This window comes from Cyprinodon tularosa, unplaced genomic scaffold, assembly GCF_016077235.1.
Source record: "Cyprinodon tularosa strain WSP-4 unplaced genomic scaffold, ASM1607723v1 ctg484, whole genome shotgun sequence".
Classification (NCBI taxonomy): domain Eukaryota; kingdom Metazoa; phylum Chordata; class Actinopteri; order Cyprinodontiformes; family Cyprinodontidae; genus Cyprinodon; species Cyprinodon tularosa.
This window is the reverse complement of record NW_024039212.1, coordinates 1013354-1040461: the sequence shown is the minus strand read 5'-3', so window position 1 is coordinate 1040461 and position 27108 is coordinate 1013354. Positions and strand designations below refer to the sequence as shown.

Below are 27108 nucleotides of genomic sequence, written 5' to 3'. Positions count from 1 at the left end.
TCTGGCACGGATTCTATTGTCTAATCTGATCGTAAGATGAATCAAATCTTCGAGGGTAGCTGGTTCGTCGAGAGTAGCAAGCTCATCTTTAATGTGCTCATTTAAAGCCATGAAATAGGCTCCCTTCAGAGCGCTTTGGTTCCATCCGGAAGCTGCCGCTTTAACCTGGAAGTTGATGGAAAATTCAGCCACCGAATAATTTCCCTGCTTTAGATTGAAAAGAGCTCGAGAGTCAATTGTTTGATCAGTCTCTTGGTTGAATACCTGAGTAAATTCGGAGAGGAAATCAGAGTAATAGCAGTTAAGAATATCGTCGGTGGTAAATCGTGCTTGAGCCCACTCCAAGGCTCTTCCTGTTAGCTGAGAAAGGATGAAGGTTATCTTCTTGTAATCCGTGGAAAAGCTGCCTGGAGAGTTCTGAAAAATCAGACGACACTGAAATAAAAATCCTTTGCAATCTTTCATGTTACCAGAAAACCTCTCTGGAAGAGTTGGGCGGAACTCGGATGACGTCACTGCTGGTGACCCCGGAAGTGGAACTGGACCCGGAAATGGTTGAGGTGCCAGTGCAGCATTAGCGCTGTTCAAATAGTTAGCAAAGCTCTGTAGCATATTGTTATGAGTAACAACCAGGCGGTATAACTCACGGAGCGTTTGGGTTTGTCCTTGAATTTGGGCATCCTGCTCCTCCAGTTGACGGGTGAGGTGATCTGCTGGGCCTTGAGTTTGGCCGCAGTGTTCTGTCATGATGGGTTCTCAAAGAGCGACCCAGATATGCAGAACACCACTGACGGACACAGGAATAAAAGTTTAACAAGTTTATTTTGGTACAAGCACACAGAATGTACTGGTTCTGGCTCGGGCCTGGGCACTGGTTCACCGGAGTCTGCGTGAGAGACAGTTCAGTTAGCGTTGCAAGCAGGAGCTTGATTTCTAGATGATAACTGATTGTACCTTGAGGGTTCTTGAGGTTAGCTTTGGGAGAGTCACTGTTGGATCTGGAGAGGAGTTGATCAGCAGAGTCCGCTTGCTGCTTCAGCGTCTCACGTCTAATAATGAACAGACCTTGGCTTAGGGTTTTCCAGCTCTTAGTCCTGAGCTGCATGGAAGTCTCTATGGTTCTTCGGGTTTGGCTCAGAGGGTCGGCTCGGCAAGTTAGCTCTTCCAGGGCTTCTCAGAGGAGACACTGGATTTCTGGAAGACAAAGGCACGGTTAGAATCCAGGCTGAATTCAAAGTCACCAAGTTACACAGAGAATCTAGGCTTAGGCGCTGACCAACTGGATCAACACTGCGGCGTTGAGGCAAGGTCTGAAGACAGCTTATATAGTGGATCCTCTGAAGATCTTGATGGGCTGCAGCTGTGCAGGAGGCTCACTCAGAAGGATCCACGGCAGACTCTGCTGGAGAAAGGTGGAACTTCTCCAGCTCCCAACAGAAGTATGCAATAGAAATATCTGATTTTAAGGAATTTGCAGTCCAAAAGATCTCAATTTCATTACACTTTCCAAAGACTGTCTTGAAAGAAAAGTACAGTAGACTGCCATTAAAGTTGAGGGATGTTTTAGCAGAGGAGACTGAGCTCTGTTGGGTGTGGAGAGGAAGGAGTGGAGGGGTGGTGGTTGTGTTTGATCAACTATGGTAAAAACCAATTTAGATATTTCACCCATCACAAATCTCATACAGCCTGAGAGTTTGGTTTGTTTTGTTTGTGACATTTTTTTCAGTCTCTCCCAAACCCCATGGATGTTGTTGTGTCTAGTCCTGCATCTTATTCCTGTAGGTGTTTTTTTCATCCCTGTGTTTCTTTCTAAGTTCCTCCTTGTTTCCTTTTGTTATGATTCTTCCCTTTGGACTCCTTTTTGAGTTTTCAGCATTTATGTCATTTTGTTTTGTTGGTCGTTGTTTTGTTGTTGTTGTTTTTTTGTTTTTTTTTTCCATTTTGAGTTTTATTAAAGCTGTATGCATTTTTTGAGTTACTCTCTGTTCCCCCCTTGTGCCAGTCTCCTTTCCCCTAGCTCCCTTCTAGTTACTTCTATCCACACCTGCTCCCTATTAGCTGATTAGTCCATTATTTGTTCTGTCCCACATATATACTCCTCCTCTTCAGTTTCTAAAAGTTTTGCTGTTTTTTGTTGTTACTTGACTACCCATGTTTGTTTTACCCTGATGTCTCTTGGTTTTTTGTTTGTTGTATATTTCTTTCTGTTTACGTTTTGCATTAAATCAGAAAAACTAATCCCTGCGTTTGGGTCCTCTACCAACCTCCACCCTACGTTGAAACCTTTATACCAAGCTCTGTATTTTAAAGTATACTTAAGATTAGCCTATTTTGGGGGGGGGGAATCAGACTTAAGGATAACGTAAGCTTTTAGTGTAGCTGGGGCCGTAGACAAACTTTAAACATATATCAAAGAAGGCCAGTAAAATGACAATTTGTCAAAGAGGAAGAATAGTCAATTTTCACTATGTATGTTTTTTTTACTGAAACAAAATATTTTAAGAGAGTACAGGAGAGCAGATATTCAGTTTCATATATATATATATATATATATATATATATATATATATATATATATATATATATATATATACATATACATACTGTATATGTATATATGAGTTATACTGAATTCCAAACATATGCATATTAAACTGGAATATAGTTTTACATACTAAAATGTATTGTTGTTTTTTTTGTTTTGAATCATTTTTTTGATGACGATTGATAGGTCTAAGTTTTACTTTATTAAAGTATACGATTAAAACCTAAGCTTTTATGTTGATGCACTATGAAGCAGCAAACATGTTCTAAACAATTGTAAACTTATTTTTTTTCCATACAAAGAATAAAACATTTGAACAGGAAAAGTTTTACACTTTAAAAGTGATACAAAAAAGGAAGGGTTATAAGATTTTGATATGGCTATGGAGAATGGTCTGCAAAATAGAACATATCAATTGACAACAGAAGTCAACAGGTAATGAGAAGACTGATAATGATGTAAAGGCAACAGTAGCTCAAATAACCAGTGTATTTAGAACATCCATCCATCCATCCATCCATCCATCCATCCATCCATCCATCCATCCATCCATCCATCCATCAAAATAATTTTACGATCAAAGCTTACCAATCAGAATATGGGAATTTCCTGGCAGATATAATGCAACATTACAAAAAACACTCTTATATCTCAAAATGGTTTCAAGTTTATTATACTTCATTGGGCCTTTGTCCACCAGATCATAATCTTTGAGAGCTTATTTGGATTGTAGTGAAATATGTTTGAGAGGCCATACAAGCCATAAATCACACTGCCACTTTCATATACATATAATTAAACTCTAATATACATGTATTTATCTCATACAGTATGTCTATGTGAGACTACAACAGATATCGAACCTGGAAACCACACAGAGTACCTAATAAGATTGCCAGTGTGTCTGTTTGTTACAAAGTCTCCAACTTGTGTTTGTAAACATGCAATCTAGTTTTTTCTTAATACACATTTTGTGCAGAGGGTCTATATAAAATCACTTGCTGAGCTGAATGTTTATTAAGGTTTATGATAGAAAATGAGTGCACGCACAGAGGCAAAATCAAGACATTTAAATGGTGCACTTATTAGCAATGAAGGATAAAAACTACAATAATCAAGGTTCAGCCAATTAGGTTTTTCCAGTAAAAATGTCAAACAGCAATATTTTCACTGATAACTTCCACCCTTATGTTTTCATGACAGGCTGTGGGTGGGAAGCAGCTGGCAGTGGGGGCTGACTGTGCTCTAAATGCAGTCATTACCTTAAATATCAAATGATGCATCTCTGGAAGTTGGCAAATAGTGTGTTTCTGAAAGGAATTGCCATGGTAATAGTCTTCAGATCCTACACGGTAAATGTCATCTGAAAAGAACATTTCAGTATCAAAAAAGGATAAGCAATTTCACAGTTCCTTTAAGTGTTGCACTTTGTGATTTGCTCTTTTCTATTCTTGTATTTGTATGTTATTTAATTAAACAGTTTAATTTGTGAATTTCTGAGCTCTGCATAAATAAGATAACACAATGATAACCAAACAATTCTTTTTCCCTATTTGTTATTTTTTAACTTTTCCATTGAGTATTAACATTAATGTTGTGCATGAGTGTTAATTTTGTATTAAAGATTAAAAGTAAGAATGACAAAAATAAAAACAGGTTTTAGTTAGTCACAAATATTTTTTTGTGTTTTCTTTACTAATCTGATGTAATATAACACTCCTAATTTTTTTTTTTTATCCGCTGTAATCAAAACATTTTTGATAATTAAGAGAAAAGAAGCTGGAAAATATTGATGTGTGAGAAATAAACTTACATAGTTTTTCACTTTGAGACATAATTTTTTTCTTATTTTAATTTTTTTTTTTAATATGGAAGTGTAGCATGGCTCTACATTTATTTTCTTCACACATTTGTTTTTAAAAATTGTGATTTTTAAACTGTGAAAATATGTTATAATTTAATAAGCCTTAAGAAGGGCATGTGGCGTAAAAACTCTGCCAAGTCTGTGAACAAGTCACTATGATTTGCTGCTGTGATTAGATCAAAGAAACATTACTACATAACTGTTTTAAAAGAAAACATATATACAATTCTATTCAACATTTTATCCAGTGGCTGTTTTAGCTAAAACAAGCTAAAAAAAAAGCATGCAAAATGAGTTTTAGGCATGAAACCATCTATTTTTAGATTTATTTTAAACTTATACAATTGATAATTATGTTAAAGAGACTGATAAATGTATTGTGACGCCTTTACAGGGGTTTCTAGGTTGATATTGAGTTTATTTATTTTTTTATCAATTATTAGAGAATGATAGACAAAGGCCTATTTTATGAAACGAAGTTAAGGTATTAAATTGTGATTTACTGAATGTCCTGGTCTATTTAAACCTCAAATTGTTTTCATAAATGCTGTAACACTTAAGTAACCCCATACGGGTACACAACCATGCATACACTGATACCTAAGAACAATTTTTAGAGAAGCCAATTAACCTAACAGTCATGTTTTGCATTCTGGGAGGAAGCCGGAGTACCCACGCATGCACCGGGAGAATATCCAAACTCCAAGCAGAAAAACCCTGTGCCTAAAATCAAACCCAGAACCTTCTTCTTGCAAAGCAACAGTGCTACCCACTGTGCCACCGTGCAGCCCCCTCCTTTCATTATCTAATTTCTTATTGCTCCTTTAAGCCTAATACATGTACTATTTTGTGAACTGCATGTATTTTAGTCAATGATTCTCTTGTTTCGTCAAAGGTTTTATTTGCTTAGAAACTAGATTTTTCCTTATTTTCTGGGAACCACACCTGACACTTGGATTATGGGTATGTTGACATGGTTAGCTTAATTTTCTGAACTGCTGCCATGCATTAAAAAGCCGTAACGAGTGACAAATGCTGCTTTGTGCCATTTAACAAAAGGAGCAAACTTGAAATAGAGGTAAAGTCAGCTCTGTATATAGTGAGCAAATTGACATCCAGTGATCCTCAGATTCACAGAAAGAAACAATGCTCCATTTAAACATGTGTTTACTTTTTATGGAACTCTACCTGAGGCTATTGAACTGAGTTCTACACCACTGGCTTCATTTTGAGACAGAGATCTTAGAGTTCTTTGTACATAACAAGCAAATTACTTCTCAGCCAAACACGTTGAAGCCAATTTGTCAGCTTCTTTCCAACAAACCGATTGTACAGAAATAAATTCTGACATAAACAGGGAACAAAAGAAAAGGGGAATTAATCTGAATACTCAGACTTGCACAGTTTTCCTCTAACATGCTATTTGAAGGGTAAAAAAGTTTACAATATGAAACACATGTGAGGTCTTTCCATTGCACTTTTACAGTATTTCCTAGGCACAGTATACCAGTATACCACAGAATATTGATAATCAAATAGTAATCCTTAGAAATATTCTTTAATAGTTTTATTATTTTTGTAGTGTTTCCCTTCTAATAGACTTGCTTAGTTTCTGTTGAATACTATATGATATGTCTCATCAACAATAAAAAAGTTTAAAAAAGACAATTTATAGATTCAGTTTTCATAATTAGATTGAGTTCAGGATTTGGTATTTTTGCCTGTTATATTACTCATGTCAAGCCTTGTGTCAAACGGTTACATAACTATAATTATTTTCAGTTTAGAATTTTACATTATGTTTATACTTGGGCAATATGGGATTCTTTTTGTAGATATTTGTATATTTTCTTGCTTCAAGCAACCAAACGTAAACAGTGTGTATTAAGAAATTAGAAAAGCTGTTCAAATGCCAGGTCATTGCAGTGTAAAAAATATGTACAAATAACAATGGCACAAAAAAAAACTTCAGAACATTTTTCATCTTTAATGTGACCTAAAACCTGTGCAATCAAAATACAAACTGACACCTTTAAAATAGAAGATATCAAATAGAAACTTAAATAACATGGTCACATAAATGTGCACACCTTTAAATAAAATACTCAGTTGCAGGCAGAATCTTTCTGTTTTACTACAGCACTACAGTTTTTGGATAGTAGCCTATCAGTGTGGCACATCTTAAAGTGGTGTTTGCCCACCTCTCTATGGAAAAACTCTCCAAATCAGACAGATTGTAAGGGCATCTTCTGTACACAGCCTTCTTCAAATCACCCCTCAGATGTTTGACGGAATTCAGGTCTCTTGCTGTGCTGTTCAAAAGCCTCAATTTTATTCCGTTGTGTTGTGCTAAAGGATGAAGTTATTTTTCCATCTTCAGCTTTCTAACAGAAGGACAAGGTTTTGTGCTAACACTGACTAGTATTTGGAACTGTTCTTTCTCTGACTAAGGCCCCACTTCCAGCTGATGTAACAGACCCAAAACATTATACTGCCACCACCATGCTTCACTGTCGGTATGGTGTGAGTATGTTCTTTTGGTGATAAGCAGTGCTGTATTTTTCCTAAACATAACTTGTGTAATGTCCAAAAGATTCAACCAGAGTTTTATCAGACCATAACACATTTCCCCACGTGTTTGGGAGCTGTCAGGTGTCTTTTTGCAGAATTAAGCTGGGCTTACATGTTTTTCTTTGCAAGATAAAGCTTCCAACTTGTCATCCTACCCCATAGCCTAGACGTATGAAGATGACAGTAGACTGTTCTCACATGTTGTACAGCCAGTACTTCCCATAAATCCCTACAGCTCCTTCACTGTGGCTGTCGACCTCTTGGCAACTTCCATTACTGGTTTACCTCTCATCTATGTTCCATGGTGTTAGGTTTATTCTTTATTAGTCATGTGTATTACTTATCTGTTGGCCAGGTTAGATGGTGGGGACAGCCTTCCTTTACATGGTGTATCACATTGTGTGCGCAGGGGCCATCTAATGAAGACAGTATTTTTGTCTGTACAACAAACGCTGGATAATGATACATCCTAGAGCCAGACTGATAAAGGAGAGCTAACTGTAATCCTGAGGCGTAGAGGCAAGAGGCACAAAGGTCAGGGCATGGATGTCATGTCAGTTTCTGACACGAACAGCTAAGCATCCACCTGATGCAACACATAGACTTATGAGGTATAAGAAGCAGGAGATGACCTTGTTCGGGGCTCATTTTCCGGATGCCATCACATGCTAACGACCTGAGCCCACAGCTGTACGGACTCCAAGCAATTTCTTTGTCCTGTAACAATCTGAATTGGAATAAACTCTATTAATTTTTACTCCTGTTTTTAGTCATTTTTATATAGTTTTACCAAGTTTAAAGTTAATAACAAATTAAACTAAGTAGCTTGCTCCCAGGAAAAGAACCAGAAGGGAAGTTCCGAGGTGTAATCCCCTTTAGGGTGACAATGGTATATATATATATATATATATATATATATATATATATATATATATATATATATATATATATATATATATATATATATATATATTTTTTTTTTTTTTTTTTTTTTTACAGAATCCTGTCCGGCAATGTGGCAATAACAATAATTATCTTGATGCCAAAAAGTAAGCCCAACAGATTTTGTTTTCACAAGTGGAGCAGTATGCTATCACCATCGTGATTTATGCATATAGATAGGTTTATTATAATAATGCAGGGAATATTACAGATTTGATGGACACTTCAATGTAAGTAGAACAGGAAAGGAAAAACAGAAAAAAAGGAAAATATGAAAAAAAGAAGAGATAAAGGGGAAATAACGATAAATCATCTTCAGTCTGCCTCATCACCTGCAAAGAGATGTAAAAAGAACAGCACAACCAACGGATATAGTATAAGAGATACAATAAAGTAACACCTTGATACTATCGCTTTAAGACAAATCAAAAGTAATTTCAGGATTACTGCTGAGATCAGTCCTGAATATAATTAGTTACACTATATCTGTAAATTACTACTGTAACATTGTCAACAAATTTGTGTTTTTAACTATGCCAAAGGTAAATAAACTCAAAATGAAAAACAGCAACTATATAGAAAAATCACTGATTTACTTTAATACATAATTAATAGCTTTCATTCGAACTAGTAAAATGTTGTTGCTGGCATAAATAAAATAGGTATAATAATAATAATAAAAAACACTAAAGCAAAAAAAATTATTAAACAGTTACAAAAATGTCTCAGTATAAGTAGAAAATATAGTAGAACTTTAAATTACACTTCAAAGGTAGGTACTGTATGTATAAGGTGTTAAGCCATTATGTTTTAAAATATGAAGAGAGGGTTGCAAGAGACAAAAATACAACCAGTGATATTTCTGGTTTACAGCAATACTACAGAATTTGATCCCTGATGTCACTTTGATCTAAGCTGGGGCAAACAGAGGATTATCCTGTGAAACTGGGACAGAGATCAGCTGTGAATCTATTATTCCAGGTTTACTCTCCACCATCACCATTGGTGCAGCAGCTCAAAAGTTCTAGCTTTACTTTTTTTATGCTTTCATTCATATAGATTCTACATGTTAATCAGAAGCCTTTTCAAAATACATTACTCTTTGTTAAATGAGAATGAACTAAGTTCTTTGTCAGCATTCAAACCAGATAGCAATAAATTGGAATTTAAACAAGATCTTATACATTTTGTTTCAAGCCTTACATTTTGAATTTCATTACTTGCAATATATCGTGTGAAACTACTATATATCTAATTGTAAAAACAGAGATGTTTTTCATTGGCTCCACAAAGCTACTCAGATGCTCTTGCAGTTTTGTGTAGTTTACCTGAAGAGATTAATGATTGATACAGTTACTTTATAGTGCTGTACCCTTTTTAATCCTCCTAAAATAAAATCCAAGTTGATTCCTTCTCTTCTGTTTTATATTTTTCAGGATTACTACTACAGCTGCTTGTATGATGGACCTACGGAGGTATCCTCTGGATGAGCAAAACTGCACACTTGAGATAGAGAGTTGTAAGTATGTATTTACTATTTTTCAAATTAGTGATGGTATTGAAGTGATGGATGTATACCAAATATAAGTATACACTTTAGATTTTACTCACTATATAGTACCACTTTACACAACTGTATATTTAGATTTAAATTACATATTATTTAGCTAACAAAATTTGACCAGATTTTATAAAAGATATCTGAGAAGATTCTCTGTCATCCAGAGAATCTTCTCTGCTATCGTCAAGCTTAAAAAGTTCAGTTTAGGCAACACATTAAGAGGTGAAACAAGACATTTCGCCTCTTATCGAAGAGGCTTCCTCAGTTCTAACTGATGATGGAGAGCACTGAGATTACTGTACTGTAGATGTAACAAAGAATTTTGGGAAAAACAAAAGGTGGCTCTGATTCCTCTTACTGGATTAACCCAGTAGAGGGGATCAGAGCCCAATTCAAGCTCAAACATTTATTTTTGTATCTACTGCACATTATAAAAGAATGCTTTAATTATTCAAATTTTTGTGGGACATTGATGTGAAACATTTAAAGTAATGCATTGTCTAAGTTTAAAAAAAAAATCTTAAAATGTTGTAAATTATTGATTTTATTTCTAACAAAAATAGATTAAGACTTATGAGAAAAGCTGAGTCATTTGATATGGAACTTAACCTAGATTCAGTTATTTTCCCTTTGCACTCATGCAAAAGGGAAGATAACCCACATTCAGTTATTTCCCTTTCTCCCTAATGAGCAGGGCAATAAAGAATTTGATGAGTGAATAGGCCCTAAGAGCTACTGCTATAACGTATTTAGTAATTTGCTGGGAACATGCAGATGTCTTTGCTGACTTTATTGTTTATGGTCATGAGAGGAATGCGCTTGCTAAATTCCATTGTACTGGATACTCATGCAGTATTGGATACCTTAATACACTAAAATTGGGCTCATCATTTTCCATGATATGAAGGACACATTAACAACTCTACCAAGGTCTTAGATCCAAGTCAACTAGAAACTATTTCAGTTTTCATTATTGTACCTTTATTATCACATAGAATTCCTCATTTTGTTTTCATCTATTCAAAAGTTGGTGCTTGAAAACTGAGTATCTTACAAACCAATGGGACAAAGCTGACAGCGCAGAAGTAGCTCATATTTATTGCCTTACCATGTTACCTACCAAGCACAGGCCAACCTGAAACGTAACTGAGCTGTGTTCCTAGAAACCAACCGCCCTTATGTGGTTCATACTGTGCTTTCATTGTGTATTTGTCGTCAAGTATATCAAGACTGATTAAACTAGTAAAATGTGTAATTTTAAAGTCAACATTGTAATTATGAGACCAAAGAATGCCTTTGCCAGGAAGGACTATATTGGGAACATCAGAGGGAGCTCAGCTAACCTAATGATAAATTCAGCATTCATTTCACATATAGAAACAACTAAAGGGTAACATACTTAACCTTGCAAATTGGCTGGAGGGCCTGCAGCTGAGCCTGCTGTACAAAGAGCATTAGTAGAGCGTTAAGGAAAAACACAAGGTTCTTGAGTTTTTGTTAACCAAAGATCACAACCCAGGAAATTAAAAATCATAAGGTTTAATAAACTTTTTATTTTAAGAATATGCAAAAAGGTAACAAGTCTTACAAAGGTAGTACTATAGTATGTTTTTAGAAGATTAAAAATCTTTTTTTTTTTTACTGTTAAAACCTTTAAGTGCTTTTACAAACAAATTCTATTCTCACATCCGGGAGCACTAGATAACCCTTTGCACATTTTTTTCCACCTCCTCTCTTCAAAAGTCCCATATAATGCAGAATTTAGATTAAATACTTTTTCTAATAATCATATGTGTCCTCAACGGTACGTATGATGTTCACAAAATGAAAAATGAAAATGCCTCTCTTCCCCTCTTCCCCATCTAACTAATGTGTGCTAAAAATGCTGTGTGAAAAAGATTTCCCCTTATGACATCATAAGGGGAAATAAGCTGTTCATAGCTGGTTGTAGCAGCCAATCAGTCAAGCTACGGCCTTTATCTAATATGTTATTCATTGCTACTAGATGTTAATATTATGAACTCTGACTGGTTTCCATGTTTGCGGGTTATTGGGGCGTTCGTTTGGCAGGTAAAGGCGTGGAAAGCCAAAAAACCTCATCCAGCGGAGGGCTGAATAAGGGTATTTTCGGTTCATGCTGTCTGCCTAATCTTGGAGAAATGTTCCTGTAAAAATGACAAGAAATGTTATGTGGGCTACATTGTTAATATCTATATATTTTCAAATGTGGCATAATATGGAACCTTTAATCGATTATCGATTTTAGAGAGAAATAAAAGGTTTAAGGTCCATGGTAAATTTACTTTGTACCAGAAAACAATTGCCTATTAAATTTGAATTCCCCGTGCTAGTGTGCAGCTTAGATGCACTTGAAACTATTTGTTTGAACAAACCACATTTTTAAACCATGGCCCTCAAGGCACACTGCCCTACATATTTTTTTTTTCATGTTTCACTGCTTTGATATACCTCATTCCATTGATTGCAGTTCAGTGAAAGCCTGTTAGTCAGCAGTTAGTTAAAATCAGGTTTGCTGAGTCCAGGAAACATCTTAAACATGTAGAGCAGTGTATCCTTAGGGCAGGATTAAAAAACACTGCCTGTTAGTAAGCAGCAGCGAGGGCATGCGCAAATATGTACTGCAGTAGCTCCTTGCCATGTGAGGGGTGGGAAATGCTAAAAAGTTTTGGTGGGTTTTAAGAAGGGTTGCAACAATTATTCAATAATCAATGACACTAATGTTGAAAAAAATAGTCATTTTCATTGTTAAAAGTGTCATCTAAAAACAGTGTAAATGATGCAGCATCTCCTAATAATAATTTCCATGACAGTTTATATCACATACAGTTTACTAAGGTACAGTAGCTGCAGAAGTCAGTATAGCATCAGTTCCCCACTGAGCAATAAGCCACCTATCATGTGATCTGCCGTGGCTGCAAGCAACAATGCTGAACTCAAAGTATCAAAGGTTAAGAAAGCTGTAATAACTTCTTCTATCTTCGACATAGCCGTCAGCTAAGTGTGTGATTAAGCTTCTCATCACTAGAGAGGCTGCCTTCCAATAGAGATAGTGCAGGTCAACAATGAGTTGGAGTTAAAGACTTATAATTCAGTCAGATGTAATGTTACTGTTGATGTTTAACTTGTTTAACCTGTTCAAACTTGTTTAACGTGTTTCATGTGTTACAGGGGATAAATGGTTTAGAGTAAAGTAAAGCTACATAACTGAATAGTTCTCTAACTTAATGGTCTAACTGGAGCAATGGAGGGTAGATTTGGACATGAATTAAATAGAACAAGCCTCCCGAAAGAGAACAAGCCACACTGCAAAACATGTTGATACACTAACACTTGTATGCTGCCGTTTAAAAACCTTGTAAATATGAGGCATTGTTTAAAAAGTTAGAAAGATTTTATCTTTAAAAAATGTAGGATCTTCATTTGATGTTTCTACAGCATCTTCAATTGATTCCTCCATATTCAGACACATAGTGATTACCAGTTTGTTGCATACAGTACTCCAAACGCAAATTTAATTAACACACTCGGGAACACATTAGAGTCAGTTTGGGAGGAACATTTAGAACAAAATAAGGTCATCCTATTTCAGTAGAGGTGATGAACAGAGGGTTGCTGGAATGTCCTGACATTTTTGAATGTGTTGTCCTATGGTAATATGTAAAAACTAGAAATGTAATGATACATTTAGCTAATGAGAAAATATAATTTACAATTTTGGGATTGTAGCATCTGGATAATGCTCTGCGAGATTGGCTTCTCTTTGAGGAATATTATTGTGAAGTTTTAATATCCAACATAGTACAAACAAAACTCCACATTTTCAGTTTTAATTCCGCATTAATCTTCTATCATTTGTCCTCTTATTTGTCTAGGATTTGGTGGTAACCTTTCAATTTCTCCAACAGTCAATTTGGCAAAATAATTTGTAATCTAGGACAAAACATAAAAATACATGAGCTTTAGTTTTTATTTTACTGTACATCAATTGAAAGGTATCACATAAATGTACACGTTGTTCAATATAAAGTTTAAACAACTATGCAAAGACACACTCATTCACACTGGAAATTGAATGTAGCCAATCTACCTAATATATTTTTAGACTGTGGGAAAAAGCCAGAATACCCAGGCTTACCCAGACCTTGCTGCCTTTGATATACTGTCATAGTATGCATTTATAGCCAAAAAGAATATAGTTTGTAGTTTATTACAACCTGGAACGACTCACACAGATACAATAACAGCTTTGTCAAATGTAACTGAGTCATGTAGGGAAGGGATTCCAAAAATTCCAACTATTAGGCATGGGCTGCACAAAGGATGTCTTAATGGAAGAATTGCAGGACATAATTGCTGAAAGGAAACCATGAGAAAGTCCTTTCTGCAGTTTGCTAGAAGCCATGTTGTGATGCAGCAAACATATGGAAGAGAGTGCTTTGATTAGATAAGATCAAGATTAAACTTTTTGGCCAAAAAATGAAACACAACATGTAGTGGTAAACTAACACTGCACATCACTCTGAACACAGCATGCCCACTGTGAAATAAGGTGGTGCCAGAATAATACTCTGGGGATACTTCAGCAGAGACAGGGAAGATGGTCAGGGCTAATGGGAAGATGGATGGAGCCAAATGCACTGTTATCTGGAAGAAAACGGATTTGGAGTCTGCTAAAGACTTGAAACTGGGGCCACCTTCCAATAGGACACCTTCTAGGAGGACAACGACCCCAGACATAAAGCCAAAGCTGAAATGGAACACCTTATTATGAAATATGTTCATGAGTTGAAATGGCCCAGTCAAAGTCCAACCCTTAACCCAATCAAAAATCAGTGGAAAGATCTGACCGTATATGGAGTTGCGAGATGATATATGGGGGTCGCCAAATCATTTTGGAAGAATATAAATACGCAAAATTAATGTAGCTTTCAACCAGACATTAAAAGGACAGCGAATGATTGGTTTCCAACAGGCATTTTATTACTCAAAGCTAGTTACTGTCTGCCCTATCTAGGCTTCTCCTATCTCTCTCTCTCGCCAGTCTGCTGTCAGCAGCTGTCGGGAGCTGCAGGAAGTGTTCACAGTGACTCCAAAAAAGTTAAAAAACAAACCATTGGATGTTGTTTTCAAAGTTTGAAGACACTTCGCCTCCCATCTAGAAAGCTTTCTCAGTTCAAAATGTCTGGAGTAGCATTGAGGTTTAGGCTCATAAAGTGGCCAATACAAAAGCCTTTTTATGGTTTGAAAAACATACAAATTCAACAGAAAAAAACAGGTCCACGCCTTAGTAATGGGGCGTCAGTGAGGTCTTTGTTGGCCTGCCAAACCCAATACTGGCCCATGCCTCTGAAAGGGGAGCCGTTAGGGTTTTTGTTTGCCTGGCTGACCAGGTGAGATGTTTTGGTCTCCTGCATGGCAATGAGGATTGAGATGATATAGGAAGGAATCAACTCTATCTCTGCATTGTAGGTTTTTGAGAGCTGAAACCTGAGACCACCCCCTCTGTTTAAGTTTGGTTTTTCTCTCCTAACATAAATAGCTTCTTTCACACTCTTCTTTGTCCAAAATGTAAACATTCTGGTTTTCAAAGACAACCCTCGCAGTGACAAAAATTCAACTTAAAAATTTGTCTACTTAAATAATTTAAAACAGAGATTGGTTTACTGTTGCATCTTTTTTTTTCAAAATTCATTGTATCAACGTATTTATATGAGACTCTGATCGTGCGTGAAAGATTCTGGTCAGCAAAGCAACGTGTTTTTGGAGTGGGGGGTTGGCAAAGAAAAAAAGTGACACGGAAGGGTTGTATATCCATGTGCACAGATGGAGCTATAGCTATGCAGGGGGGTGGAAAAGATTTGAGGGCCTGCACTCTGGAAGTAGCCCCCCATGTAAAATTTCTGCACTGGTTGCTCGAGCCAGAGCTTTGTGATGTTCTTCAAACATCTGTTAAGATTGTTAATTTCAGTGAATTCCAGCAAAGCAGACCTCTTGCCACACTGTCATGAAATGGGATCAGACCATAAGGCACTTCTCTTTCATACAGAGGTCAGGTTGCTACCTCATGGTAAGCCTTTAACAAGGCTCTTTGAACTGTGTGAGGATTTCTGCATGTTAGTATTTCCCTTGCTGACTGTCTGACAGACCCAATGTTGGTTGCGAGCCTTGTGTATTTAGCCAACATCTTTTACAAACTAAACAGCTTAAACTTGTCCCTACAATGTTCAAACAAAACTGTGCTTATGCTTTCTGAAAAGGTCACAGCATCTAAGAGAAAGCTGTAGTGGTGGGCTGAGGCTATTTGCTTCTCACCTCATGAGCATCCTTGAAAGTTTCAGTAAGTATTTCCTGAAATATGACACAGCGGAAAATTACGATTGGATACACCAGCCTTTCACCTCCTTCACTGCGCATCTCCTGTCATTAGAGCTGCAGGATGGCCTGCTCGATCGCTCCTCTGATCCACCATTACAAGTTGCTTTCTCCACATCAACCCTCTAAGGTTCTGGTTGTCAGTAGCAACAGAGTACACAGCCCAGTCAAAAGCTGCAACTAATCTACTTTTTCCATTTGAGTCCACATATTTGTGCCAATAGACCTTTTCTTTTTGACATAATGTGAAAAACAAAAACAGATCATGACTCCTCAGAGTTGAGAGGGATCTCCATGTGGCCGTTTCTAACATAAAGCCAAGACTACAGCTGCTCTGTTCAAACAAGCAGGCCCAGCCGTCACAGTAAATAGCTTCAGAAAACATCTATGCATCTGCTTTTGACCAGGAATGATTTTTTTTCATATTTAATTCTTTATTTATTTTATTCACTCTATGTATTATTTAATAATACATAGTAATATTACTTTACTTAATAATAATTTAAATAGGCATAGTCAATGCAGTGCCAGTTCATAATTAAAAAGAACAAGCTCATAGTTCAGTTCAGACAGATGAAAAAGAAATAGCTTACGTTCCTAGCTCAGTTTTTCAGAAAATGATCGAAGGTTACAAACCTATAAATAAACTAGTTCAAGTTCATTAGGTAAATTAAGCCACAATCCTACACAATAGAACATCAAATTTCATCCTTTAAATGTGTGTTCATAATATATAGAAAGAAACAGAAAATACTCGATGCAATCAAGGTAAACTGTAAGTGCTGTAAAGCCCTTACACATTAATTCTAGCAGTAGACATACTGATCTGTAATGCTGTTTGCCATAATAAGTGCCACTAAAGCTGACGTTATCCAGCTAACGTCAGCTGTGTGTGTCGCTCATTCTTCTCAGAGCGATCGTCGTTCACCTTCATTACTTCAAAACTGGCCCGTTCAGTTCACCGTTCACTCAAAATATTAATATATTCAGTGAAAGCAATTCATTGAATATGTTCATACACAACAATGGGTATAGCAAAAAATGCAAAAATCCTAAGATTTTATTAGAGTGCTCATAAAGTATAATTTAATTTTACCATTGTGATAATGTAAACCATATAGTTTAGATAGAAATTTCTAATACTTGAGAAATGGTACTGCATATCAGATAAACCAACTTGCCAAAATGTATACAAAGCCAAGCTCCTCTAGGCCATTCTGGACTCTTGCCTTGGGTTAAAAGTTGAATGTTTTGTTAGTGTGAGTCCATTTTCCTCATTTTGGCATTACACATATCACAATCTTTGGTTTTGGTTATGTTACAAGACATGCCAGACTATGATTCCGAAGGCAAAAATGTGAGCTTCACAATCAAGAGGACTTCACAGGTGCAGACTCTTTATCTGATGAGGATGTGGCCTCTCCTGCAACAGCTAAGGCTCCCTTTTAAAAAATACAGCAGGACAGAAGCAGTGCTTTGATTGAGGAAGAGCATGATCAGGCTACATCAGATGAGGACAGAAAATCTCCTTGTAGCAAGAAACGCAAGGCTGCTGATATGGACACCAGAACACACAGACGGCAAGAGATGGCAATGTATGGATCCGTCGAAAAGTTGAGGATTTCATCTCTCTTCAAACCTCACAGATGCCATTAAACTGGAGTTGAGTCCCAACTAAGTTTCCAAAACGCAAAATCACAAATCCCTTCAAAGCTGCCTCTGTTTGGTGGATATCAGTATGCTGTTCACCATGAGAGACCTCAAAGTCCAGCAGAAATGCAGAACAGAACCAGGCTGGATAATTAATGTGTATGCTAATGGCCTTCGTTGCAGTTCTTTTTATAAAGGCAGCAAAGGGAAGTGTTTGCACAATGTGTGACTTTTTGTCCATAGACTTTGGTAATTCACATGTCAAAGCCACAATGGCTGAAGATGTAATGAAATATCTGTGCTACGACAACAAAGACACTCATGTGGAAAATGTAAAATAAAACAGACAATTTAGCTGCAATTTCAATCATCGAGCAACAGTTTGTATAGAACTGTGTGCTTTGTTGTCATTTCCTGCAATAGAAGCCTGATAAATTTGAAATTAAATTTTTGATTGCACCAGAATTGGATACAAAATAAATGTGCAAAGCAATCCCTTACTTGGGAAAAGATTCCTCCAGCACCACAAGAGAAAGGCTGTCTGAGAATAATGTTTTGAAATTGATGGAGCAATTTAAGGACCAGAAAAGATTGTAATTTTAGACAGTGTCTTCACATCTCTCTCTCTCAGACTATATAGAATATGTTATGTTGTCTGGCTTATTTTTTTTCCTTGATGCAACACAACTCTGCTTAACACCCTAAGCAAAGATCATCAGCAGCTACCAGCAAAACAAACTTCAGGATGCCGGCTGTACTCTACACAATTGTTCATAGGTGGATTGCGGACAGTTTATACAACAAAAAAGAAGAAATATGTTTGTCTGCATAGCACTATGCACCAGAGAGTGGAGATTGGAGACACTGAAAAACAAAAACCACTGTTATTGACTATAACCACTTGAAATGCGGTGTGGACATTATGGAAATTACAGACCTAATCAGTGTGCTGAAACATGGAGATGAGCCATGACTGTCTTTTACAACCTGCTTCCTATACAAGGGATGCAAAGGGTCCAAAGAAAGTCAGGAAAAGTTCATACTGTGACTTGCAAATGAACCATAATGGGTTTATGGAGGAAAAGGCACAGCAAGAAAAAAACATGACTCAGCATCATGAGATCACAAGATTTCCTAAAGGAAAAACAACTTAAAACCAGATGCAAAAGCTGGGCAACAACAAACCATAGCACCAAGTGCATTTAGCAAAGAATACTGGACCTGTCAAAAATGAAGGAAGGGTTCACCTTTGGTTTTGCGGTAATTGTTAAATAGGACAAATGTCAAAAATGACAAACATAACTTAGACAAAGTCAATTTATGTGACATCTTTGGGTTTCATACATAGTACCTTTCATTGTGTGAAATAAATGTTATTCTTTTATTGAAATAATTCTATTTGTAGATCATTTTCTAATCTGAAATAGTGAACAATAAGATAAGGTACAATTTGTTTATTCATTAAGTTGTTGTTTCTTTAACAATATGAGCTTTGCAGTATAGTTTCTCATTGACAAATTGGTGAATTCCATATATAATATAAATACGCTCTGCCTTGTCTTGTTGGCAAAGCATGGCTATTACATTTATTTCAGCTGTTTGTTCAACAGGTTTGTCTGTATAAAATATTGAGATATAGCATCAATATATTTGTATCACTGCAAATGAGTATAACGTTGCAGGGGCAAGTAATGAAGTTGCTTGAAAGAACGTGTTCTTTCTGATGCTTGATTCAGCCATTCTCCAATCTCAGCATCAGAGGTTATTTGCATTACAATAGTGAGAGTTATCAAGGTGGATAAATGAAATTTTGCAGGAAAACCTGAAGCTCCTGGGACTTGCAGTGAGTTTGAAAGCTTAAAGAAATAAAACTGAACAGGTTTTTCATACTTCAATAAGCCCCCCTGCTATTTTTTACCCTATGACCATGTTTTTCTCACTTCCTTTGTAAATTAATGTTTAAGTGGATAAGTTTGTCATCCAAGCTTAGCTAAAACATTTATCTCTAAACCCATCATCAAATGTTCTTGTTTTAACATTGTTCAACATAATAGTTTCAAACTTAATTGCATCTGCACAAGTCAAATCTAAGGCACATTTTGAATAATTATAAATTAATTCCCAGCAATGTTTTTACTCTGCTCTCTCTCAGATGGTTACACCACTGATGATATTGAGTTTTACTGGCGAGGAGGACATAATGCTGTGACAGGGGTGGACAAGATTGAACTTCCCCAATTTTCCATTGTGGATCATAAGCTCATCTCCAAGAATGTTGTCTTCTCTACAGGTAATTTCATAAACATGATTCACGTTATTTAATTCTATATAACAAAAAAGTATATATATATTTGTTTTAAGTTGCAACTGTTGCCTTACTAAGACACTCAAATAAATTTCTTGAACTAAAAATCGTTATGCATATATTCTAAATGTAGCACCCTGCTGAAAGACAAAAAAGATGTATTCACCAGATGTAAAACAACCTAGAAAAAAAAAAACAAATTAGGAGAAATGTAAAAGTTTTCTTTATTTCCATATAAATAAAATGTCTGAGAAGTTTAGCTTTTTCTGAATCACAATAAACGTAGTGTTAGGTGCAGGTGTATAGCAAATTAGATTAATTGCATTTGCTATACAATCGCACTTTAACAAAACACACTTTTCAAATTTTGGTCACATTACGTTTTACAGGAGTAAGGCACATTTGTTTCACTACAGCCCTTTAGGTGGTGTCAATATGCTTTAAGTACTTTTCGAGGCAACACTGGACTGTGGACAAGCAAGCTTTCAAGGTAATGCAAATGATGAAACCCTGGAATGAAACATGTATATGCAAACAGTTAGTGAGGATAAAAATATCAATCACATTCAAGTCAGGGTCATGCCCTTTAAGCTTTCTTTTTAGTTTCACTGTGATTTTGTTATCTGTAGTGGTTTTCTGCCAGTGTTGTGTTTCTGTGTTACTCTCTGTTGCCCCCTTGAGCCAGTTTCCTTTCCCCTTGGGCTCCTTTCTCACTTCTTCTGTCCACACATGCTCCCAATTAACTGATTACTCCACTCTTGTTTCTGTCTCCCATATATTATCCTACTCTGCAGTTTATCAGTGCTGGTTTCTCTTCTTTGCTTTGCTCCCCATGTGTTGTTTTTCTCTGGCATCTTCTGTTTTTTTTGGTTTTCTGTATTTTGTTTTTGGACATTGCTTTTGTTGCCTTTGGATTTTGATTTTCTTCCATTACTTTTTTTGATATACCCTTATTTTGAAAAGTAGCAAGAAGAGCGAGGTTTTAAATCTAGAGCCTGATCCTGTCAATTATAACTAGAGAAAAAAAATGTAAAAATTCACTTTAAGTCTTAAAATATTAATTAGTGTGTTCAACATTTTCGCTGGAAATGTCTTAATTGTCTCTTCTAAGTTCTTGAGAGAGTATTGGCTAGTGTTAGTCTGTGGACAGAACGGATTGTTCTTATCTGGTCGTTGAGCTCTCCTGTGAATTATATATATATATATATATATATATATATATATATATATTATGGGTGGAACGGTTCACACGGTTCGGTTCGATTCACGGTTTCATGGTCACGGTTTTCGGTTCGGTTCGATTCGGTATATGTTGATTGTTACACCGAAATCCCATAAAAAATTATGAAATTAATTAAAAAATCCCCCAAAAAATAATGGATTGTAATTATTTTAAATGATCCGCGGAAACCCTGGATCATTTCCGTATGTTTTGCTGCTTTGAATTTAATCATCTCCCGCATGCTCTCTACGATCTCCAAGGGACTCAGAGGGGAGCGGACGGGAGCCACAGTGGAGGCTATAGGCTTTGCTTTGAGCAGCCGGTCTGGAGCGCAGCGGGGCGGAGCGGGGGTTGCTGACGGAGTATGAGGGATTTCGGGGTTAGCATGACATGTTGGTCATGTTGCTGTTAGCATAAACAAAACGTGTTGCACAATGCTTGCACACTGTTGCACTTTTATCCACAACTTTCTTTCCGCCGTCATCGTAGGTCACTCTAAGTGCAAAGTGGTCCCATACAGCAGAACTATAAAGTGCTGCTGGCGCGTCTTCCAACTCCTGTTCTTTCCCACTCGCCATTCCGACACAATTCTCCACAACAACTGATTTTTTTCCCTGCTACACCCGGCTAAGCTGCTTCGCTTCTTCTTCTTCTTGTTTACTACTGGTGGTTGGCTTTGGTCGCATTACCGCCACCTTCTGCTCTGGAGTGTAAACGCTTCGCCTATGAGAGAAAGGAGCAGCGCATGAACCGAATGAAACACACGCAAATCGAACCAAGACAGTCGAACCGAACGGTTCGGACGGTTTTCATAAATCGTCCCATCCCTAATATATATATATATTTAAACCAAAATAAGGATGGAGTTTTTAGCCGCAATTGTGTGGTAAATTAATTGAAACATTTTATTTTTCATAATTTTCAGTGAATATATTGACCTCAGACTAATAGCAGACTAGGAAAAAGTTGTGTTGTCCAATCCATTCCACTCTTTTTGATGGGTCACGTTGACAGTTTAAGTAATTTGGTGATGATTCTAATTGTGCTCTTAAATGCAATAATGTTGTTTGATTTTATTATTTGATACTTTTTATTTTTCACTTTTTATCAGATGGTTGGGAAAGACAACAGAGTAAAATAATCATGTGTATCATTTTAAACACAAGCAAGATGTTTGTTTATTGAATTTTGCCCCCTTTAATAGCTGTCATCCTGACTTATTAGATTCTGTTAAGAACTATTACATGTTTTTTTAAGGTAATGGTAATCTGCTTGCACCTGAAGAATTAGAAAGTAGTTACAAGGTATAATATGTTTGTCGCTAGCAAGGGCGTAGGAATATGTTTACTATTGGGGGGGACACATGTCGGAAATCTGAGATTCGTATTCAACAGAAACATATCTTAAGTATGCTAATTAAAAAAAAGGCTATTTAATCTTGTACTTTATTCCTTTATAAATGTGTCTTGCAAAAATAATGCATTTAAAATTTACATAATGCATTTGTTCATAAGATGTGAGCATATCACCAAACAAAATGACTGGAGTCTTGGAGCCCTTGGCATAATTAGTGTCCGCATACGCAGTAGAAAATCAAATATTTCAGTTGGATTAAAAACAATTCAGTAGGCCACAGAAGTGCAAAGTTTGATATGTTTTATTTTGTCAAACTTGAAATAATGTTCAAAAATGAATTTATATAGGTTGACTGACAGAGGGAGCTGACGGTGTGTTGAAGAATTATGGACAGGGCGCTTTGAAGCATCTGGTTGAAAAACGCATTCTAAACCTTTGGTAGAAATCCATCCATCCTTCCATTTTCTGTACACCCTGTCCCTTAGTGGGGTCGGGAGGTGCTGGTGTGGGCTACACCCTAGACAGGTGGCCAGTCTGTCCAGACCTTTGGTAGAAATTGCGCCTTTAATTCCAGTTTGCAGTACAGAACAGAGAAAACTACAGAGTTTTCAATGTTGTGTTAATCTGTTTATAGCCTAAAAAGAGGAGCCAGCAGTTTATTTGAGGAAATAAAGGTGCAGAAGTTAATTAGTTGGTTAATTAGTGGTTGTGCAGCACTCCGCTGCACAACCAATGCGGCCGCTGCTGCTAAGAATTAAAATTATTTCTCCCTGTGGTTTTAACTAACGATCAGGAGCGCGGCAGGTATAACATCTGTCCATTTCGGCGAATCAAAACCACGCAAAAAATAAAAAATCCTCGTTAAACGCACGCCCAGACCGGGCTAATTTCAACACAAGTTGTGTTAGGTGACTGTTACTCACACTGACGTTTCTCTTTTTTAAAAAATCTGAGTAAGTCCTACTGCTGTTTCAGCCTTTTAGTTGGTGGTGGCATTGTACTGAAATGAGATCTATAAAAAAAAAAAAAATTTTTGGCTAGCGTGGCAAACGTCTAGAGAAAGTTGGCAGTTAAATATTGGATGAGTGATCATCCCAAGACTACGGAAGAAGACAGGTCCATTGAAAAAAAAAAAATGTTAAGTGATTTTTAAATTTTATTTCAGTTTAATACGGGAAAAAGGTCAGAATTCTGACTTTTTTTTTTTCTCAGAATTAAGACTATTTTTCTCAGAATTCTGACTTTAATCTCAGAATTTTGGATCTTAATGTACTGTAGATGGTCACCATGAAGGCAGAGATGTGGAGCACTCGGCTTCACTGACAAAGATGTGAGTTGTTTGAGGTGGCCAGTGACACATTGGTGGAAAATGACAGAATTAGGCAACTTTTTACGTGCCCGAGGGGTCCCCTCATTAATGGAGGAGCAGAAGGTCATTAAAACAAGAGAGATAGTCTCTAAAACAGACATGGCTATGGCTTGATGCTAACATGTTTGTTGTTAAACATACTTTTGTTATATTACATTTGTGTTGTGTTTTCCAAATAGTGTAGAAAATGAATGGTGGGTTCATAATGTTTACCTTTTATGAGCAGGACAGTAAGCAGAGAAGTGTAGCATTACCTCCAAGTAGTTAAACTCATAATTATGAAGTTATTCAACAAATTCCTCAAGTAAAAAAGTGCAACTTTTATTTTTTCTTTTTTTTTTTTTTTTTTTACCAGATTTGTTGATTAATTTCAAAATTATGTATTCCTTCCAAATTTCCAAATCTGAAGAATTTTTTAAACCAATATCTACATTATTTAACATTTAGTTTATGTTTTAGCTAGGGCTGCAACTAACGATTATTTTGAAAATCGATGAATCGGCCGATTATTTTTTCGATTAATCGATGAATCGGACACAAAATATTTTTTTTATATTAACCTCTTTATTCCAAAATAAACATTTTAGACAGAACAAACAAGCACACAAGTACAGGTTGCTCATTAACTGTACTGGTGCAATATGAAAAATAAATGTTTGTTTTAAAACTACGCAAACTTACATGAGAAATGTAGCTGTACATCCACAAAATATAGGGTACTTTGTTTCATAAAGCGCAAAAAAATACATTTTTGTTTTAAAAGCCCCTAAGGGGTTCAAACAATAGGCCCCCCCATTTCAACAAATGAGGTTTTTTTAGACTAGAAGAGTTCTGCCTTTTAAGACAGGAAAGTATAGCAGTTAAAGTTGCTACTAGAGAAAATACTGAACCATAGAGATAAAAATAGCCCTGTGATTCAAATTATAAATTGTATTTGGAATAAAAATGAGAGAACTAGGGGTGCTAAAAAACACATCCTCCAAAGACAGATATTTACATTTAATTAATTGACATATTACTGATCTTGCTGGATTTTATTCTGCTTTACTTCCATAAATTGCAGGATCTTCTTTACTTTATCTTTGCCAGAAGATTTAAACTTTAAAAGCCTTGCCCTCATAATTTGCAATTTAATTTATTTATAAAGAAAATATAAACGCTGCTTAAGCTAATTCAAATGAAATTAAAAGTAAAATAAGTAGCCAACCTTATCACTGTCTGTAACCTACTAACACGGTAAGGAAAGCATCAGATGAGCTACCTGAGAAACTAACGTAACGTTCCCCCACTTTAAAACCAAACAAACATGGTTACTCATCCTGCTGATCAGCTCTCTTCACTGCCATCGAAGGCTCCAACCTGTTTTCTTTTCAGGTGCTGCGTCATAACAGTGGTGCTTCCGTGCCATGTTCATTTGTTTTTACAAATGAGAGGGAGAAAGGCGTTGGGATGGGGGAGGCGCCCCACGGCAGCAGCTGCCGCTGGAGGACAAGAGTAGGAACGATACATGCTTTCACGTAAGAGTCTCCAAAAGCCGCCAGTGACACCGTAAAAAGTCGCCAGATTTGTCGCTAGTCGCTTTTTTTTTTAAATAGTCGCTGGAGGGGTCTGAAAAGTCGCTGAGTTGGCAACACTGCAACTGCGGCGCTGACTCGCTCCGCCATATTTCTTTTGCTTCCCCGGGATGACGGCGGCGGCGGATGACGCATTAATCGCGCGACACAACTAATCGATGATTAAATTCGTTGCCAACGCTTTTAAAAGTCGATTTTTATCGATTTTATCGATTCGTTGTTGCAGCCCTAGTTTTAGCAGTACTTCCTGTTATATTTCTTTATACGTATATTTTACATTTTCTTGCACAGCAAGCTCAGCAGATTTGAAATTGTGTGCTTGTGTAAACACAAGTAGTCAGTCTTTACTCTAAACATATATTCTGGTTATTTTTTAGTTAGACCTTCTTGTTTTTATATATCTGTATAGTACCCCCCCCCCCCCCCCCCCCCCCCCAAAAAAAAATTAAAACACTGTAAATTGATTAGAAATATTAATCATCTGTCAGATTTCTGAGAAAAAAGTCAGAATTCTGAGATTAAAGTCAGAATTTTGAGAAAAAAGTCAGAAGAAAAAAGTCAGAATTCTGAGATTAAAGTCAGAATTCTGAAAAAAGTCAGAATTCTGACTTTTCCCCCCATGTTAAACTAAAAAAAAAAATGTAAAAATCAGTTAACTTTTTTTTTTCCAGTGGCCCTAATCCTCTTCCGTACAAGACTAAGATGACTAAACCAAAAAGATTCAGTTTCTATATATGAAAGTGAACTGACAACAAGACGTTATAAATAGGCAATATTCATAGCAGCATCCCGACAGACCATTTTACCTCATTCACAAGTTTCTGACTTCTGTGTCGCCGTTTCCCTCCCTTCTGAGAGCTCACTCAGCAGTTCAGAGAGGGGAGGGGGAGTACAGTGACGTAACGCTATGCTGCGCCTTCAAAATAAAAGCACGCTAGTTAAAAAAATGTCAAAATCTAATATTTTGCGGTACAATTTTTGGAGGGGACATATCCACCTGGCTTTTATATTGGGGGGGACACTAACCCTGTCCCCCCCCGCTTCCTACGCCGCTGGTCGCTAGACATGTAAGTAAGAGAATGTTGTCATGCAAAGTGGGATTTTTTTTTCTTTTTCCCTTCCTCTCATTTTTTTCTGACCAGGTTCCTATCCACGTCTTTCCCTGAGTTTCAAGCTAAAGAGGAATATTGGATATTTTATCCTGCAGACATACATGCCTTCTATCCTCATCACCATCTTGTCTTGGGTCTCTTTCTGGATCAACTATGATGCCTCTGCTGCTAGAGTGGCCCTGGGTGAGCACATACAATGAATATTTTACCAACTGAATAATTTAAACCTTTTTCATTCAAAAATAAGTAATTCCAAATGAATTTTGAGGGGATTTAAATGTCTCAATTTCAGTTAATTCTGCAACTTAGATTTCGGTTAGTTATTTAGCAGTTTAACTATCCTTCTTTTGTAAAATAAGTGTATGGTTGTTGTCAGGTTTTGCAGCCTTTAGAAGCCTCTTATTTTAAGCCTCAATTTTACTGATTGACAGCTGAGCTGCATTCAGTGGAAAGGCATGGGCTGGAGGAAGAAAAAACAAAAACACAACAAGTAGTGTTTTGTAATGGATGGAGGTTAACAGTGTTGGGAAATATTTGATCATACTCCTTTCCCCACCAAATTTAGGCACCACTTTACTCTGGCCTAATTTAGGGGCATTAAAGTAGATGTGTGAAACCTGAATGGTTAATGTGTGTTTGTGTTG

At 36.6% G+C, this 27108-nt stretch overlaps 1 protein-coding gene across 1 annotated transcript in view; it reads left to right on the top strand.

Moving 5' to 3' along the window:
• The window catches only part of LOC119794599 (gamma-aminobutyric acid receptor subunit beta-2-like), a 64720-nt gene that overhangs the window by 30400 nt on the left and 7212 nt on the right, over positions 1–27108 (top strand). Inside the window, exons 5-7 of the mRNA XM_038302223.1 lie at positions 9359–9441; positions 19679–19816; positions 26495–26647. Of these exons, the coding sequence (XP_038158151.1) occupies positions 9359–9441; positions 19679–19816; positions 26495–26647 (374 nt within the window). The remainder of the gene's footprint in view (positions 1–9358; positions 9442–19678; positions 19817–26494; positions 26648–27108) is intronic.